This window comes from Felis catus, chromosome A2 (assembly GCF_018350175.1).
Source record: "Felis catus isolate Fca126 chromosome A2, F.catus_Fca126_mat1.0, whole genome shotgun sequence".
In the NCBI taxonomy this organism is placed as follows: Eukaryota; Metazoa; Chordata; class Mammalia; order Carnivora; family Felidae; genus Felis; species Felis catus.
Genome location: NC_058369.1, coordinates 91773447 through 91791081, shown reverse-complemented (window position 1 = coordinate 91791081; position 17635 = coordinate 91773447). Strand labels below are relative to the sequence as shown.

The 17635-nt window shown below is 33.0% G+C and overlaps 1 protein-coding gene across 15 annotated transcripts in view; it reads right to left on the bottom strand.

The window, feature by feature from the left end:
• The window catches only part of RUNDC3B (RUN domain containing 3B), a 151550-nt gene that overhangs the window by 52122 nt on the left and 81793 nt on the right, over window positions 1-17635 (bottom strand). For all 15 annotated transcript variants that reach the window (XM_045052332.1, XM_045052334.1, XM_045052333.1 and 12 more), the window contains 2 exons: window positions 5725-5893; window positions 4697-4854 (listed from right to left, as the gene is read on the bottom strand). In XM_045052332.1, coding sequence (XP_044908267.1) covers window positions 4697-4854; window positions 5725-5893 — 327 coding nt within the window. The remainder of the gene's footprint in view (window positions 1-4696; window positions 4855-5724; window positions 5894-17635) is intronic.

Genomic DNA, 17635 nt, shown 5'->3' with positions numbered 1-17635 from the left:
TCATTTTACAACAACTTTAACAACAAAGTAAAAGCCATTTGATAGAAAAGAGTGGAAAGAAGGCTTGAGGCTGCTGAGGTTAAGGCTTGCCAAGAAGGCAACGATAGAATGCATAAACCTGGGTAAGGACAAAAAGAGCATCTTCAAGATAAAGTTCAACTGAACCAAAGGAATGCATGATGAAAGAGTACTACAGTGAGAGAGTGCCATCTATTGGTGCATTGCAGTATGTGCCCATATTGGTATTTTTGCATTCCATTCATGTTTCTTGTTGAGAAACAGTAACCTCAGGAAAAATCAACTATGACTCAAGGTGATTTCTTTGCTATACGGACATCACATCCTAGTTTGTGAATCCTATATGAGTTAATTCACATTACAGAAGTGATTATATATAACAAGTTCATCATATTCTCAAAATAAGAGAGAAAGCAAAACAAAGAACAAAATCTTCATTTCACTGGTAACTAAGTAGGGCATCAACATTTTCTTCTGAAAGTCAACAATATCCTGTAAGAATTAATATATCCTCTAAGAACTAATAATGTACACTGTTCTGAGGCTGCCTACTCCTGTGGTTTGCAATGAGTGTTTTACAAAGAGTTATTTGTACAAGAGATCATCGATCTGAATATCTAAACCTGTGGTTGAGGACAAAGCTTTCCTCCCATGTAGGATACTCTTCAATTAACAATGTGACCAATGATGTCAATCTGTCCACTTGATTAGCTTATGATGTCCTTGTACAGAGAAACTGTCTTATTCTTCTCTGTATTCTATTACTCTCAAGTACAGAAGTATACACTTAAATAAGTGCTTACTGAAAAAAACTAAATACAATAATGAAAAGTTTTCCACAAATCAGCATAAATAATATGACAGTAAGTTTTTTATAAGGCCAAAACCAATATATTTCATAATATTATGAGAAACTTTCCAAATATGATTCAAAATATAACTGATACATTAAGACTGTATTTATTTAGTGAAGTTTAATATAGAAGTAAAATGGAGTTAAAAGTCATTTAAATAAATGTGTACCACAGATTTCAATAAAACTATCAGAATAAAAACCTAGAATGATGCTGTATTCTCAATGAAATGATAGGATTATTTCCAATCATTATTTGGAGATTTAAAATTATTTAATACTTTTAAACTCTACCACCATAAATGTAATCACTCAAATATATCTTTGTCAAAGCCTAATAATCCAAAATAATCCAAATTAGTAATATATCAGAGATCAATGAAGAAAAGACTTGCAGTTAAAGTTGATACCAGTAAAATCTTCAGGGGCCATGAATGTCTTCCTCACAATATACACAAGCCTATATTATGGTTATAAATATTAATCCAAATGCCATTTAAAAACTAGATCTGAAAAGCAAATTTTTTGAAACTTGGGGATAACACAATGTAAGTCCAAACTCATTGTTTGATGTGTAGCATCTGGGCATGATAAAGTAAAATATTTTAAATTTACCATTTATCCAGGTGTATTTATTAAAGGAGATTTTAAAGTTTCTAGAGATCAAAATAGAGGAATAATCATTGAATGTTTTGTTTGTTCTAACTATATTATATACAACAGCATTTAATACTCATAGCAATCCACAAGGTAAATATCAATTCCAGTTTATAGATAAGGAGACAGAGGATACAGGACATTAAGACTGAGCTCATAACAGGCAAATATAAAGCCAGTATCTGAACACAGTCCACATACGCAGGAAAGCTTTAGAATGCTCCTCTACTACGTCACTCTTAAATTCTATTGCCAAAACTGTAGACTGTTCACATTTTTTGAGACAAATTAAACCATATTTTAACAGTTATTCAAAAACACACCAAACACATATTTCTCAACGCATTGAGAAATATATAAAAAGAATAAGGTAAGTGACAAAGGATTTAAATCAACCAGGAAAAGATAATTAACATAACGTGAAAGCAAATATTACATTCTACATAATCCATTTAAACCCCTCTCCTGACCTTTTCCTTTACACATCACAAATTTTAATCTTCTCAGGGCCACTATTATCTTCTCAGGATTAACAAAGAGAATTTAAATGCCCAGCTTTCACTGCAGGCCCTCCTAACTGTTGACAAAAATCTCAGCAAGAAAAGAAGGAAAAAAAGTCCACTCTATCTACAACCACAAAAATGCCCAGAGTATTCAGTACCTGAGAGATGATTCAGTTGATGTAGTGAATTGTGAAGACTCTCAAAGGAATGTATCTTACTCTTCTATTCAGTATCCTTGTAAATGGTTTTTGCACAAAGGAATCTTTTAAGACAGCAATTTACACCTGGCTAAGATTGTAGCCATGTTATGTGAAAGTAAATCTTTAACCCTAAAGTCAAGAAAACAGCCTAATTCTGACTGTTGGCCTTCATTATTTATTTGTTGCTCTGATAATATTTAGTTTAAATCTCCTTAAAGGCATTAAAAACAATTTTAAGTATCAATGACACTCTTATCATACATAAAACTGTATTTTAGATTCTTTTTTAAAACTAAAAAGTTTGAGTCTTTTCCTTTTTTGATTGTTGTTTACTGTTTTGTTTTTTTAAATATAATACACTGTCATACACTGTATGACATACAGCTAACATACAGTATATACAAAGCGCTCTTGGCTTTGGGAGTAGATTCCCATGATTCATCGCTTACATACAACACGCAGTGCTCATCCCAACAAGTGCCCTTCTCAATACCCGTCACCCATTATCCCCTCTCCCCCCTTACAACCCTCAGGTTGTTCTCTGTATTTAAGAGTCTCTTATGGTTTTCACTCTTATGTGGAATTTGAGAAATTTAAGAAAAGATCATGGGGGGAGGGAAGGGGAAAAAATAGTTTCAAACAGAGAGGGAGGCAAATCATAAGAATCTTTTCCTTTAAATTATCCAAAGTACAATAAATGATAAACATTTTAATTCTTCAAATGAAAATATTTCTTTGATAAAATAAAAACTGATTTCACAATTATTTTTTAAGTTAACACCATTAAGACAGACTACCAACATCACCTGCAAATGAAAAATTAAATTATCTTTTTAATCTTTTAATGGTAGAGAAATAACTAGAAATCCATATTGTTTGGCTCTTGATATTTTTCTCCCCACTTATAGAAGTGAGGACTTATGGAAGGTATTAATCTGCCCCTCAATGAGTAATACTCCAAACGACAAACTCTCTTTAAAATATTAGGAAAAAAATAAATAATATGTGAACATAATTCTTTTCATCAAGATACAAATTCCTAGAAAGCATTAAAGTTTTATGTTTATTAATAAAAAATTTTTACTTAAAAATCATCTTTCACTTTGACTAGCTCTCAAAGGATCTCTGTGCAAAATATGTAACATCCTTTAATTAAAAGGAACCATAATTACTATACAGAGAGAAAAACATCTTAACCAAATGATTAAAACTAGTATCACTAAAAAAAGGCCAACAGACTCCATGGACCTCTGGATATGATATCCACAGCACTGACAGACATACTATGTATGTAATATTGCATCCACAAATTGATGAGCTCATTCTGATCATGAGAAAAAGCAAACAAACTCAAACTGTGGGACATTCTATAAAATTACTAGCTTGTATTCTTCAGAAATGATCTCATGCAAGACAAAGACTGAGAAATTCTTCTAGGTTAAAAGTGACTAAAGAAGCAAACAACCAAATGAAAAACATGATTCTGGACTGGATCCTGTATCAGAAAAGGGAAAGCTGCAATAAGAGCCATTATTTGGATAACTAATGAAATTGAAATGAGTTATGGGTAAGATGAAAGTACTGTACTGAATTAAATTTAAGTTGATAGATGAACTATGCTTATATATGAGAATATTTCTGTTCCTAGGAGAGACACAACTGAAGTATTACGGGGAAAAGTTATGAGGTATGCAAGAGGGACAGAATTATGAGCAAATGTGGCAAGTGTTGAAAATTGGTAAATCTAAGAAATGCCCTATGGGAACTCTTTGTGCTCTCCTTGCAACTTCTCTGAAATGTTGAAATTATTTCAAAAAAAAAACTTTTAAATCATCTTTTAAGATTAAATATTAATGTGACAAGATTTTCACCATAAACAAATAATTAATAAAATCAAGTTTGACAAAATGGTATGATCAGTACAAGTGCTTTGAATAGTGATAATTTAAGGAGCTGGTACCAGAATGTAGATCAATACACAGCTTTCTTCAGAAAAAAAAAAAAAAAAAAAAAAAGTACTGCTATGAAAAAGGCTCTCCTAAACTGTGCTTAGTGATATTCTGGGACAGCCAGGTAACAAACACTGCACGGTCACTATACTCTGAGTGGTACTAGTCTTATATACCATTTTTTTTAACCAATCATCAGTCAACCAATAACTAACTAACTAAACACTTTTAAAAAATTATGTTTATGCATTTGAAAGAATATACACCAAGTTATAGCAGTTGACTCTGGGTAGCACAACTGAAAGTAATTTTTATTTTCTTTCTATATTTTGTAATCTAACTATAGTGAGCACGGATTACTTTTAAAATAAGAAAAGTAAACTTTTAAAAAAGAGTAAGTGGAAAATAACTTAATAGCAAGCAATCAGACTTCTTGGAGTTTGAATCCTACGTCAAAACATGACATTTTCTTATGTTTATACACTGCCAATATTTTTCCAAAAGGAGCTCACTTACAGCTGATCTTGAAGCTCCACAATTATATATTCTAATTGTTCCTTTTCCAGTTTATGGGCCAGATCAGAATCTTCAATCCTTTGAAGCAGTATTTTATTCTGGGAGACAGATTCAGACAGCTGGTTCTCTCTAAGTCGTAAGAGTTCTTCAAGATAACCCTGAAAATACAGTATCATTGAGATAAAGCAACTGCAAAAATCTAATATATATCTTGAAAGTAAATATTGAGTAGCTTAAATGCTATTCTTTCCATATTGTAATGAAACAATCTCAAAACATTATTGATGAAATCATAAAAAAAATAATCCTTTTAATTAAATATGAAAATTTAACATATGTTCCCCACCATTTAAAGCCCTTCTCTGAAGTTCAATAAGATATGTTTGCTGCAATAAGTAGAATGGAAGTTTGTACCTTTTGACCCTTTCATCTATTTTACCCATCTCCACCATGTTATACATTTCTGGTGAACTGTTACTTTTTTTTAAAGGCAATGTATTTCTTTAGTCTATTTAATAGTGCTTTTGCCTTAAGGTCTATGTCGAATGATATTAATATAGAATTCTTTTGCTTAGTGTTTGTTTTATCTTTATTCTACTAAATGTTAAAATCTCAAACATATAAATGAAACTGCACACAAAACAATAAATTACTTTCTTTTTTTTTAAGTAGGCTTCACGTCGTGCATGGAGCTCAGTGTGGAACCCAATGTGGAGCCCAACGTGGGATTTGAACTCATGACCCTCAGATCAAGACCTGAGCTGAGATCAAGAATGGGACGCTCAACCAACTGAGCCACCCAGGAGCCCCTAAATGGCTTATTTTTATATTACAACATAAAATTAGAAGTTGAACAAACAAAAGCCTCTTTTAAAACTATGCCTGATTTTTAATTAAGAGGACAATTCAAGAACAGAAAGGACGTAGCAGCGGGTCAACACTTACATTCAACTAAAATCTTTTGGCAGTGACAGTCCAAACGCAATAATGAGAATCAAATTAAATGACTTTTGGCAACTGATAAATACCTTCTGTTCCAGGGTTAGCTGATACTTTTGTTTAACTCTCTTACACTTGTTGAACCAACTATTCTCATCCATGATGAAAGGAGGCCCGACATTCTCTGGAGTGCTGCTTTCACTACCACTGCTTCCCAAAGTCCTCAGTTCTTCCTCGTCACTGCTGATACTATCAGAACTGGGAAGGTTAAAATTTTTTAAATAAAGTTAATATATTCCACTCTGTTAAGAAATATTTCCATATTTTGTAAGCTACTGGTGAGCAAACTGCAAATATTTAGCACTCCATATACAGTTATAAAAATGATATTATAAAGACTTTAGTTCCTGGAAAAAAAAAAAAAAGACAGCTAGCATAGGCTGCTGACTCCCTCTCACAGAGTTAAGCCTTGAGATGCTACGGAAATTCAGTTGAGGTTTATAGACCTAAGGAATTAACATAAAAACTGTGAGAACATTCTGAGAGAGAAAAGATTTCCAGAGAAGAGAACCACAAACCCCAAATGTGTTGGGAAGAACTCTCTAGCTATTTTTTCTCCACTGTCATAGGTGGTTCACTGCCTATCCAATATCCACTGTAGGGCAGACAAACAGCACTACCAGCCTAATATCGGGGGGAGTATAACAGGGCAGTATTCAAGGTGAGCTCAGTGTTGGCAAAAATAATAAAAGGTTCAGAAAAACTAGGTATTCCTAGGCATCTTCCATTGGATGAAATAGGAGAAACAGAAGTAGAGCAGAGAAAACATCATTTACAACCCACACCTAAAATTTCTAATGACATCTTTATGGTAGAAGAGGACAGAATAAGGTGGGGAAAAAAAAGAAGAAACTAAATGAAGAAGTGTGCTAAAATGGATGTCTGGTTTAGAAAGAAGAATGAGGAGATGTTATATTCAAAGAGGAACAGATAAAAGTACATTTCAAAATATAAGCAATGATAGTAACATAAGAGGAACAGCATAAAAATATTCTGCATAATCTTCAAAGTATTAAAACAACCTGTGATCTATCAAATTGAGGGGCAAACTAAGAAAATGCAGTAAATTCAAAACAAAAAATAAGATGGCAGAATAATCCCTCATACAAAATAAGTTATAAAAATCTTAAATGGGTTAAATTCAATAACAAAAGCCAAATGTTTGATTTTATTAAGACAAATAAGAACCAACAATAAGTTGTCTACAAGATACATATGAATACAGAACAACTAACCTTAAAAAGATGGAAAGCACACCCAGAAAATATGACTCAAAAGAAATCCAGGTCAGCAATCATGATTTCATGGGGTAACATAGATATAATGGTGGAAAACAGTATAAGTATCAAAGATATACATTCCATTCTCCGTGATCCGTGTTTGCATATGTTGGTCTTCTAAGTCTGGGGTCCAAGTATGTTGTCAATATGAGTCAGAGGCCTCCACATAAAGAAAGGTCCTAACTACCAAGAAGATGCTCTCAGTCAGTGATCTAGGAAACAAACTAATAAATAAACACACACCAGAGGAAATTTGCCTAACATAGCCAAAGCTTTTGGTGGACCAGAGAAAATAAAGCAGTGGCTGATAATAAAGCTCCAGCTTTGAAAAATAGACAAATAGAACTTGTAAAAAATTATATCTGACATTAAAAAATTAAATGGATGAGCAAACAAGCAGATAGAATTGAAGAGGGAATTAGTAGAAGCTATGAAGAAATTATAATTAAAGATTTTCAAAATGCTAAGAAAAAAATAACTGCTATTCCAGGATAGCATATCCAGCAAAATTATCTTCCCAGAAAGAGGGCAGTATAAGCACATATTCAGAAAACTAAAACCTGAGAGTTACAGGAATAAATTTTCCTAAAAGAACTTCTAATGATCATACTCCAAGAAAAAGACAATGATCTAAGAAGAAACAGTGATCAAAGAAATTTTTAAGTTTATGGGTAAACCTGAACAAATATTGAGAGCAATGAAACACTAACAATGATTCCTGCTTTGTGGAATTTTAAAAACATCAATGAGAGACCTAAGATTCTGGATGGTAGTAGCATATGTTAAAAACAAAACAAGTGGAGTTAAAACAATACAAAGTCCTCATTTATATGGAGAGATAGTAAAGTATTAACTTTAGACTTTAACTTTTAAATATGCATATTAAAATTAATGAAGTAGCAATAAAAGAAGAGTAGTATGTAACTTGTAAACTAGTAAAGAAATAAAATGGGGGGGAGAGGAAAAAAATCAATACAAAAAGAGGGAGAAAGAAGAGAGAGAAGATAGAAAAAGAAATTCAAAAAAACAGAATCAAAACAAAGAGTAAAACAGTAGATACCAATCTAAATATATTAGTAAATGTCCTAATCACCTCAGTTGAAAGAGAAAGCCTTTAGACTAGATTTTAAAAATTCCAGTTAAGTGTATCTTGATGAGCATGGAGCAATATACGGAGCTTCTAAGTCACTATACTGTCCATCTGAAACTAATATAACACTGCATGTCAACTACAATGGAAATTTTTAAAAAATTTCTAATTAAATAGTACTTTAAAAAGATACACTTAAAAATAAGGATATAGAAAGGCTAGAAGTGCTCCATTTCATACCTTCCTGCTGTACGCTTTTTCATGTATTAACATACTGAAATCAGGATACAGCATACAACTGATGACATTTTACTTGCTGTCAAACCATTTTCTCACTTAGTAATATCTCTGAACTGGGATGCATTTACAATGGAAGGCATGTCAGTTAAGATGAAATATGGTTTAAAAAAAGATAAAAATACACTAAAAAAATACCTAAAAAATTGGTGGGACTCTATTTATATCAGACAAAGTGGATTTTAAGGAATAAAAAATTACTACATATTTATGGCTACTACATAGTGATAAAAAAAAATTCATTATTTCAGGAAAACCTAAGAATTCAAAACTTAGATGCATCTTTTTTTTTAGTTTTGGTAATTTTTTTTTAAAAAATTTAACTTTATTTAAATCTAAGTCAGTTAACATATAGTGTAATAATGATTTCAGGAGTAGAATTTAGTGACTCATCACTTACATATAACACCCAGTGCTCATCCTAACAGGTGCCCTCCTTAAAGCCCATCACCCATTTAGCCAATCCCCCTACCTAACACCCCGCCAGCAAACCTCAGTTTGTTCTCTGTATTTAAGAGTCTCTTATGGTTTGCCTCCCTTAGACGCATGTTTTAACTCAGCTTCAAAACTAGAAAGCAAAAATTTTAAGTACGACAAGAAAAAACTGACAAATCAAATACAACAGTGAAAGAATTCATCATCTCAATGAAAGAGATGAAGCAGAGAAAAATAAGAAAGGATACATACTCCCAGAACAACCATTAACAAGCATAATCTAATGAGCATAGGCCCCAATCATTGGAATACTGACCAATTCTAGACCATTTTTCAGCAGATTTCAAGAAACTATTATTATGTGAACCATACTCACTAATCTCAACTATAACAAAAGCCCTGAAAATGTTTGAAAATTAAAAATTATACTTCAAATATTTGTTGGTCAAAAAAATTATAATGGAAATTTAATTTAAAACAACTAAAATAAAAAATAATTTATCAAACATAAGGTACAACTAAAGGAGTAATTCAAGGGCCTTATGTACTTAAAAGAAGTAAATTTGAGTATCGAAAGAGAAAAGATCATAAAAACTGTCAACAAATTGGGTATAGAGGAAACATATCTCAACATAATAAAGGCCATATATGACCCAGCCCACAGCTAATATCATACTCAATGGTAATAAGATGAAAGCCTTTCCTCTAACATCAGGAAGAAGACAAGGATACCGACTGTTACCACTACTATTCAACAAAGTATTGGAAATCCTAGGCAGAGCAATTAGGTAAGAAAAAGAAATAAAAGACATTTGAATTGGAAAGGAAGAAGTAAAACTGTCACTATTTGCAGATGACATGATATATATATATAAACCTTCAAGATGCCACCAATAAGCTGTTAGAATAAATGAATTCAGTCAACATGGAGACTACAAAATCAATATACAAAATAAGCTGTGTTTCTACATACTGATGACAAAATATCAGAAAGAGAAAATGAGAAGGTAATCCCATTTATGTTTACATCAAAAGAATAAAATACCTTGCAAAAAATGTAACAAAGTGTTGAAAGATCTCTACAATGAAAACCGTAAGACACTGATGAAAGAAACTGAAAAAGGCACAAATAAATTTCAAGACATTCTTTCTGTGCTCATCAAATGGAAAAATTCATATTGTTAAGATGACCATACTATCCAAAGCAACCTAAGATGCAATGCAATCCTCATCAAAATTCAATGGCATTTTTCATAGAAGTAGAACAATCAGAAAATCTATGTAATCACTCACAGTGAGTAGCCAAAGCAGTCTGGAGCAAGAAGAACAGACCTGGAAGCATCACACTTACTAATTTCAAAATACATTACAAATCAACAGCAATCAAAATAGAATGATACTGGAATAAACACAGATCAATGGAACAGAATAGAGTCCAAAAATAAACCCAAACATATTTAGTCAATTAATTTATGACAAAGGAGCCAAAAATATTCAATAGTTAAGAACAGTTTGGTCAATGAGTGGAGTTGAAAAAATTGATCAGCCACATGTGAAATAATAAAGTTGGACTCCCATTTACACATACCATACATAAAAATTAACTCAACAAAATAGATCAAAGACTTGAATGTAAAATCTGAAACTGTAAGACTCTAGAAGGAAACACAGAAAGTAAGCTCCTTGACACTAATCTTGACAATGATTTTCAGATTTGGGGCCAAAAACAAAGGCAAATAAAAGCAAAAGCAAAAGTAAACAAATGGGCCAACATCAAATTAAAAGGCTTCTGCACAGTAGAAAAAAATCATCAACAAAATTAAAAAACAACCTACTGAATAGGAGATAATATTTGCAAATCATAAATCTGATAAGGAGTAAATACCCAAAATATATAAAGAACTCAGAGAACTTCATAACAAAAAGATAAATAATCCAATTACAAATGGACTAAGGACATGAATAGACATTTCTCCAAAGAAGATATATGAAAGGGTCACAGGTACATGAAAAGATGGTCAACATCATTAGTCATTAGGGAAATGAGTATCAAAACCACAATGAGATACCATCTCACACCTGTTAGAATGGCTATCACCAAAAAGATAAGAGATAACAAATGCTAGTGTGGATAGGGAGAAAAGGAAGCCCTTGTTCACTTTTGGTGAGATTGTAAATTTGATACAGTCACTATGGAAAACAGTATGGATGCTCCTCAAAAAATTAAAAATAGTACCATATGATCCAGAAATTCCACTTCTGGGAATATATCCAAAGAAAACAAAACACTATCTTGAAAAGATATCTGCACCCTACATTCATAGCAGCACTATGTATAATAGCTGAGATATGGAAACAATCTATCCATCAGTAGATGAATGGATGGAAAAGACATAGTACAGGTATACAACAGAATATGAAATCTTGCCATTTGCAACACCATGGATGGACCTTGAAGGAAGGCATTATGCTAATAAGTGAAATAAATCTGAGAAAGACAAATGCTATATGATTTCATTAATATGTAGAAAACACATACACACACAAAAACACAAACTTGTAGAAAAAGAGATTAGGTTTGTGGTTACCAGACAGAGGGTAGAGGGAGGAAGAACTGAAGAAAGGGAAAGGGAATTGGAGGAAAGTGGTCAAAAGGTACAAACTTCCAGTTATAAAATAACTAAGTACTAAGGATGTAATATATAACATGATGACAAGAAATAACATTGCTGTATGAATATAGAAAGTTCATAGAATAAATCCTGAGTGGTCATTACAAGTAGAGTTTTTTTTTTCCTTTTTTTTCTTTTCTTTTTATTGTATCTATATAAGAAGATGGATGTTAGCTGAACCTACTGTGGTAGTCATTCATTTCACAATGTATGGAAATCAAACCTTAATTCTGTACTCCTTAAACTTCTACAGTGATGTATACCAATTATTTCTCAATAAAAATTGAAAAAAAAATCTACAAAACTGACAAAATGCTTTGGCAAGAATGATTTCAAAATTAAGCCAAAATAAAAGGCTATGAACACAAAAGGCAAAAGGTAACATAACAGAAATGAAAAGAGATTTTAAAAGATATTTAAAGAGATCTCTGAACATCATGACATGTTTTTTGTTTTACTTTAATAAAATATAATTTACCAAAACTGAATCAACAATAGAAAATGGTAATGATTAATAGGACTACCAATGAAATTAAAATAGTAATTTTTTTTTTAATTTAAAAAGTAGAAAGCAAAGAGCAATAAGGAAGTTTCTTGTAAGGACGAGGAAGAAAATAAATACTTACATACAATGATTCCAAGGTATACATTACCTCATTAATCCTCATGATAACTCCATGAGGTATTGCTCTACTATTTAACAGATTCACCCAACAATGGAAGACAGTAAGAATAAGAGAAAAGTAGTTTGTTCAAGGTCGCCCTAGTAAGGGAAACTGGTATTCTATTACAAAATTTTAAAACAATTTTACATTGCCTCCCAACATTTCAATGACTAATAATACTACAGCTGTCTAAAAAAGCTGAATGGCTAAGAAGGTATATTGATGCCGGGTCATGAATGACCTATATGTTTTGCTAACACTTAGTTATTTTAGGCCATGGACAATGAAAAGCTGAAACTCACAAAAGTATCTCTTATTCTGAAGGACACAGAAGTTCTGCAATATTTTTGGTGGGAAAATGATACTTAAGAATTTCAGGAACATTCCAATATTTTGAAGAGCAAAATATTTTTAAAATTTTTATTGAGGCAATGATATAAAAGGAAAAATAGTTTTCCTTTACCGAAAACCTATATAATGCTTTATTATTTATAATTGTTAAACAGACTAAAAATTCTTATCACTCACCTTCTTTATTCCTTTACCTCTAATAATTAAGCACTTATTTTTAATAAGGATATAAAAAGAAGGAAATAATGGACCATAAAATCTTCAGACTATTTATCTTGTTGAAATTTTAAAGTATCATTTCCTTCAGAGGGCTATTTTTAATCCTGTAAATGAGCATGACAAAAACTAGAAGATACTCATTTAATTTTCAAAACACCTACTTATTGCATGTCTATTCTTATGCTAAGTACTGTTAAAGCACTGAGATTTAAGTGTGAGTCAACGTAACAGTCCTTGCTTTCTGGGGGTTTACATTCCAGTAGGAGGAGATAAACAAATAATACACCACCTGTTAGATAGCAAGAGTCACTATGCAGAAAATAAAGGAGGGAAGAGGCATAGCATGGGTAGGAATATTATTTTAGGTAGGAAGTTCAATGAAGGCTTCATCAGTAAGAGGGTATTAAGCTGGATTTTAGAGAAGAAGTGGGAAATAGATGTGTAAATATCTGAGTGATATTGCATTTGATAGGAAGGACAAAGGCCCTAATGCACAAGTGTGTCTGGTATGCTCAAGGAATTACAAAATGGCCAGGGTTACTGAAGCATGGTAAGTGGGAAGGCAGGTAGTAGGAGATAAGGTCAGAGAGGTACTGGAGGCCAGATCAAATAAGGACCTTGTCTTTTATTTTGAGTTACATGAAAGAAGCTGCTGGAAAAGTTATGAGCAGAGGAATGAAATGATCTTTCATTTAAGAAAAATCAGTCTAGCTGTCTATGGAGGATTAACCAGAGGAGTCAGAGGTGAAGGCTTGAAGACTTTTGCAAATTTCCAGGTTTGAATTAAGGAGGTAATAGTGGTGGTGCCAAAGGATTTGCTGGTGGATCCTATGTGGATTATGGCAGAGAAAGTTCAATGATGATACCAAAGTTTTGAGCATAAGCAGCCAGAATGACAGAACTACCATTCTTGGAATGGGAATGGCTAAAGGAAGAAAAGTTTGGGAGAGAAATAGGAGTTCTATTTTGTACATGCTCATTTGAGGTGCTTACTACACATCCAAGCGAAGATGGCAAGTTGGCAGCTGGATATATGAGTCTAGAGTTTAGGGCAATGTTCCAGGTAGAAGTGTACATCTGGGAAAGAGTAGCATAAAGATAATATTTAGAGCCACTAAACTGGAGAGTGAGTACAGACAGAAAAGATGATTTGGGACTGATCTCTAAAACAGTCCAACACTTAGAGGTTGGGGAGATGAGGAGAAATGGGGAAGGGGAGTGAGAACGGAGGAAAACTGGAAGAGCATGGTATCAAACAGTGCTCAAAGAAAGTCGAGACACACAAGGAAATGATTAACCACTGGATTTGACAATGAGACACCACAGCTGACTCTGACAAGAGCACTTTCAGGGGTAAGTATTAAAGCTCAATTTGAATAGTTCAAGAGAGAATGGAGGCAGAACAAAACAAACCTGGGAACACAGTGTTATAATAAAGGAGAGGTGACTGAGAAGTAGCTAGAAGTGACTATGGGGAAAATTCCTCTGTTTCATTTTTTAACATGGGGAAAATAACAACATGCATGTATGCTGTGAGGTGTGGGAAGATACTGAAAAGAGGGGAAATTAGGGGCATCTGGGTGGCTCAGTTGGTTAAGCATTCAACTCTTTGACTTCAGCTCAGGTCATGATCTCACAATTCATGAGTTCAAGCCCCACATTGGGCTCTGCGCTGACAGCACAGAGCCTGCTTGGGATTCCGTCTTCCCCTCTCTCTGTCCCTCCTCTGCTTGCCCTCTATCTCTAAAAATAAATAAAAAAGTAAGTAAAAAATTAAAAAAAAAAAAAGAAAAGAGGAAAAATTAATGGAAGAGGACAGAACAACTGCTGGGACAAAAACCTTAACCTAAGAGACAGGATGGGATGTAGTACACAGGTCAAAGAACTGGTCTTCCATAGCAAAATGATTACGTTATTCCTACAAGAGGCAGAATGTATGGGATAGAATGTCTAAGAAGGGCAATTAACAGCATACATGAGTTAATAGTCTCTTTAAGTCAGCAATTTTGTTTGTAGAAATTTGCCTCTTTAAGGATATAGTCATGTTTAAGTACGAAGACTTAGCTATAAGAATGCTGATGGCAACATTATATTGAGAAGTACAGGGGCGCCTGGGTGGCGCAGTCGGTTAAGCGTCCGACTTCAGCCAGGTCACGATCTCGCGGTCCGGGAGTTCGAGCCCCGCGTCAGGCTCTGGGCTGATGGCTCAGAGCCTGGAGCCTGTTTCCGATTCTGTGTCTCCCTCTCTCTCTGCCCCTCCCCCGTTCATGCTCTGTCTCTCTCTGTCCCAAAAGTAAATAAACATTGAAAAAAAAAATTAAAAAAAAAAAAAAAAAGAGAAGTACAAAACTGAAGGCATCATAAGACACTATCATTAGCTACTGGACTTTTCAGGCCTAAAATCTATTTAAGAAAAAATGTTTAAAAGATGTTTAAAGTTTTATCAAGCAGTAACTCAGAAAACCTGAGTTTTCTCAATGATACACAACCTAAAAGCCAGTTTTAAATATGAAATCTATTTTAGGATGTTTTCTATTAACATATTTCATATATTTAGCTTCAGAAGGATAACACTTCATTTACAGAGACTAATAGCTAATAAACATTTTTTAAAAGTTCAGCTTCACCAGCAAATAAATGCAAATTAAAACAATAGGGAAAAAACCCAATAGGATATTATTTTCCACTTGTACAACTGGCCACATTTTTAATACTTGGTTGGCAATGGTGGGAAGCAAGCAATCTCACATATTGCCTATACAAACTTAACTAGCATGGCCTCTTTGGAATGCAATTTGATAGCATATTTCAAAAGCTTTAATAATACATGTGCTATTTATCCCAGAAATTTTACTTCCACTTTTACTTAAAGAAATAATCATGGTCTACATAAAAGATGTAGTTACAAGGTTATTAACTCCAAAAGTGCATACGACAGTGACAACTAACTGAATGTATCCTAAAGGTCCAACAATAATTACATAAAAATACTGTAAGATAATGAAATTCTATTCACTTAGGGAAATGACGCTGTGGAAGGATGGTTAATGACATGCAAGAATCTTCATTATACAGTATTAAGGGAAAGAAGTACTACATGTACATTATAATTCCATGTTAAAGAAAAAGATAAGGCTGGAAAGCTACCCATCAAAATGTTAACGCCTCTAGCAGCTGCTTCTTAAAGGTAAGATTTTGAGTGACTTAAGTTTTCCTCTATCTACCTATCTTTATTTTCTAGTTTTTGTATAATGAATATATATTACTTACCAAATAAATTTGAGTGGTGATGCACTCAGACCCACCATCAGAATGTATTACTTATCAAATAAATTAAAAGCAGTAATTTTGTTAAGGATATATTTTTGCAGTTTCTTAAAATTAGAAACCTAATAAACGTTTTTTTTTTGTCTAATATAGGTATATTTTGTGGAAGCAACTGCATGTTTACAATATTGGCTCTTTATGATAATCAAGACTGTTTACATATTTCTAAAAAGAAGACCTCCATTATCAGTAATGCTAACTTATTTATGACAAGGTGGAATTGGTACTTCCCTTCTCATTTCAGTGTCCTTTTTATAATAAGATAGTAGAAATCCCTCAGCGTATGAAGGAGAGGAAGCTACACATACAAGTTTGGATTAGTGCATCAAAGAAAGACAGTTGCATAAAAATGCGGACAAAAAGTGGTTAAGCAAGTTGGAGGCAGAGAGCATTTATCATTAAACTCATTCTGAGGGGACCACCTGAGAAAGTTCCATTATTGTATTTTTAAAAGTGTTGCAGTAATTACTATAGTCTCTTATGTATGTAGGAGAGTAATTACTGTAGTCTCTTATGTATGTAGAATTAGTATTCACATTCATCTTTATATTTTAAAGTCACTTCCTAAATCATTACAAATAGCCTTTCTACCTACTTGTCAATGGCCAAACTCCTATGTCCAGCTGTCATCTTGCTCTTTAATTCCAGACCTGTGGCCCACTCTGCACAAACTAGCTGTGTGTTTAGACAAGCTACTTAAGCTCTCTCTGTTTCAGTTTTCTCATTTATAAAATTAGCTTTTGAGGATTAAATGAGTTAATAGAAGGAAAGCACTTTGAATAATGCCTGATATACAATAAGCATTCAATATTGCTAGCATTCTTTCTACTAGTATTATTTTTGAACTACTGTCTTCAAAAATGTCCTGAAATCTAATATACCCCAAACAGTATAATTTTATGCCTGTTCAAAATTCTTGCTCTATTTGGTTTTTAGATGTAAAGTACTAGAATTATCACTTTCCCCAAGTGATCCACTTATTCGAGTTAGAAATCTTAGTACCATAAGACTGTGTTACTACTCCTTCACCACCTAAAGTATCTTCACACTCCTCTCACATAGGGACTTCTCTCACTAGATGATGATTATCCTGGTGACAGGGACTATATTATTATTTTCAGAATTTCATGAATTGCCCTTACTTTTGACATCTGTGTATCCCTGGCAGCTGGTGAAGTTTCTTTCCTACATTAGATCCCCAATAAATGCATCTTCCAGTGTGCGTGTGTATGTACATTACATATATACCTATAATACTCTCTTTCTGTTTTCCTTAAAGCTTTAGCTTGATCATAACACTTTTAAAGTATATAATCATTCTATTCAGGAAGCCAATTATGTAATCACACCTTCAAAAAATTTACAGATATCATCTGATTAATTTTCAATGCTGGTGAGATTGTAGGAAATTCTTAACTATCATACAATACTAGTATTAAGATAAATTGGTACAGACTCTCTCTAAAAGACACACTTTAAGAGCCATAAAATTTTTCATTGTATTTGCCTGAATAACTCTGTAAATTCACAGCAGAAACAAAAAGAAAACTGATTTGCAAAAACATTCATTATCCTTTCCTCTATAATGGAAAACAATCTGAATG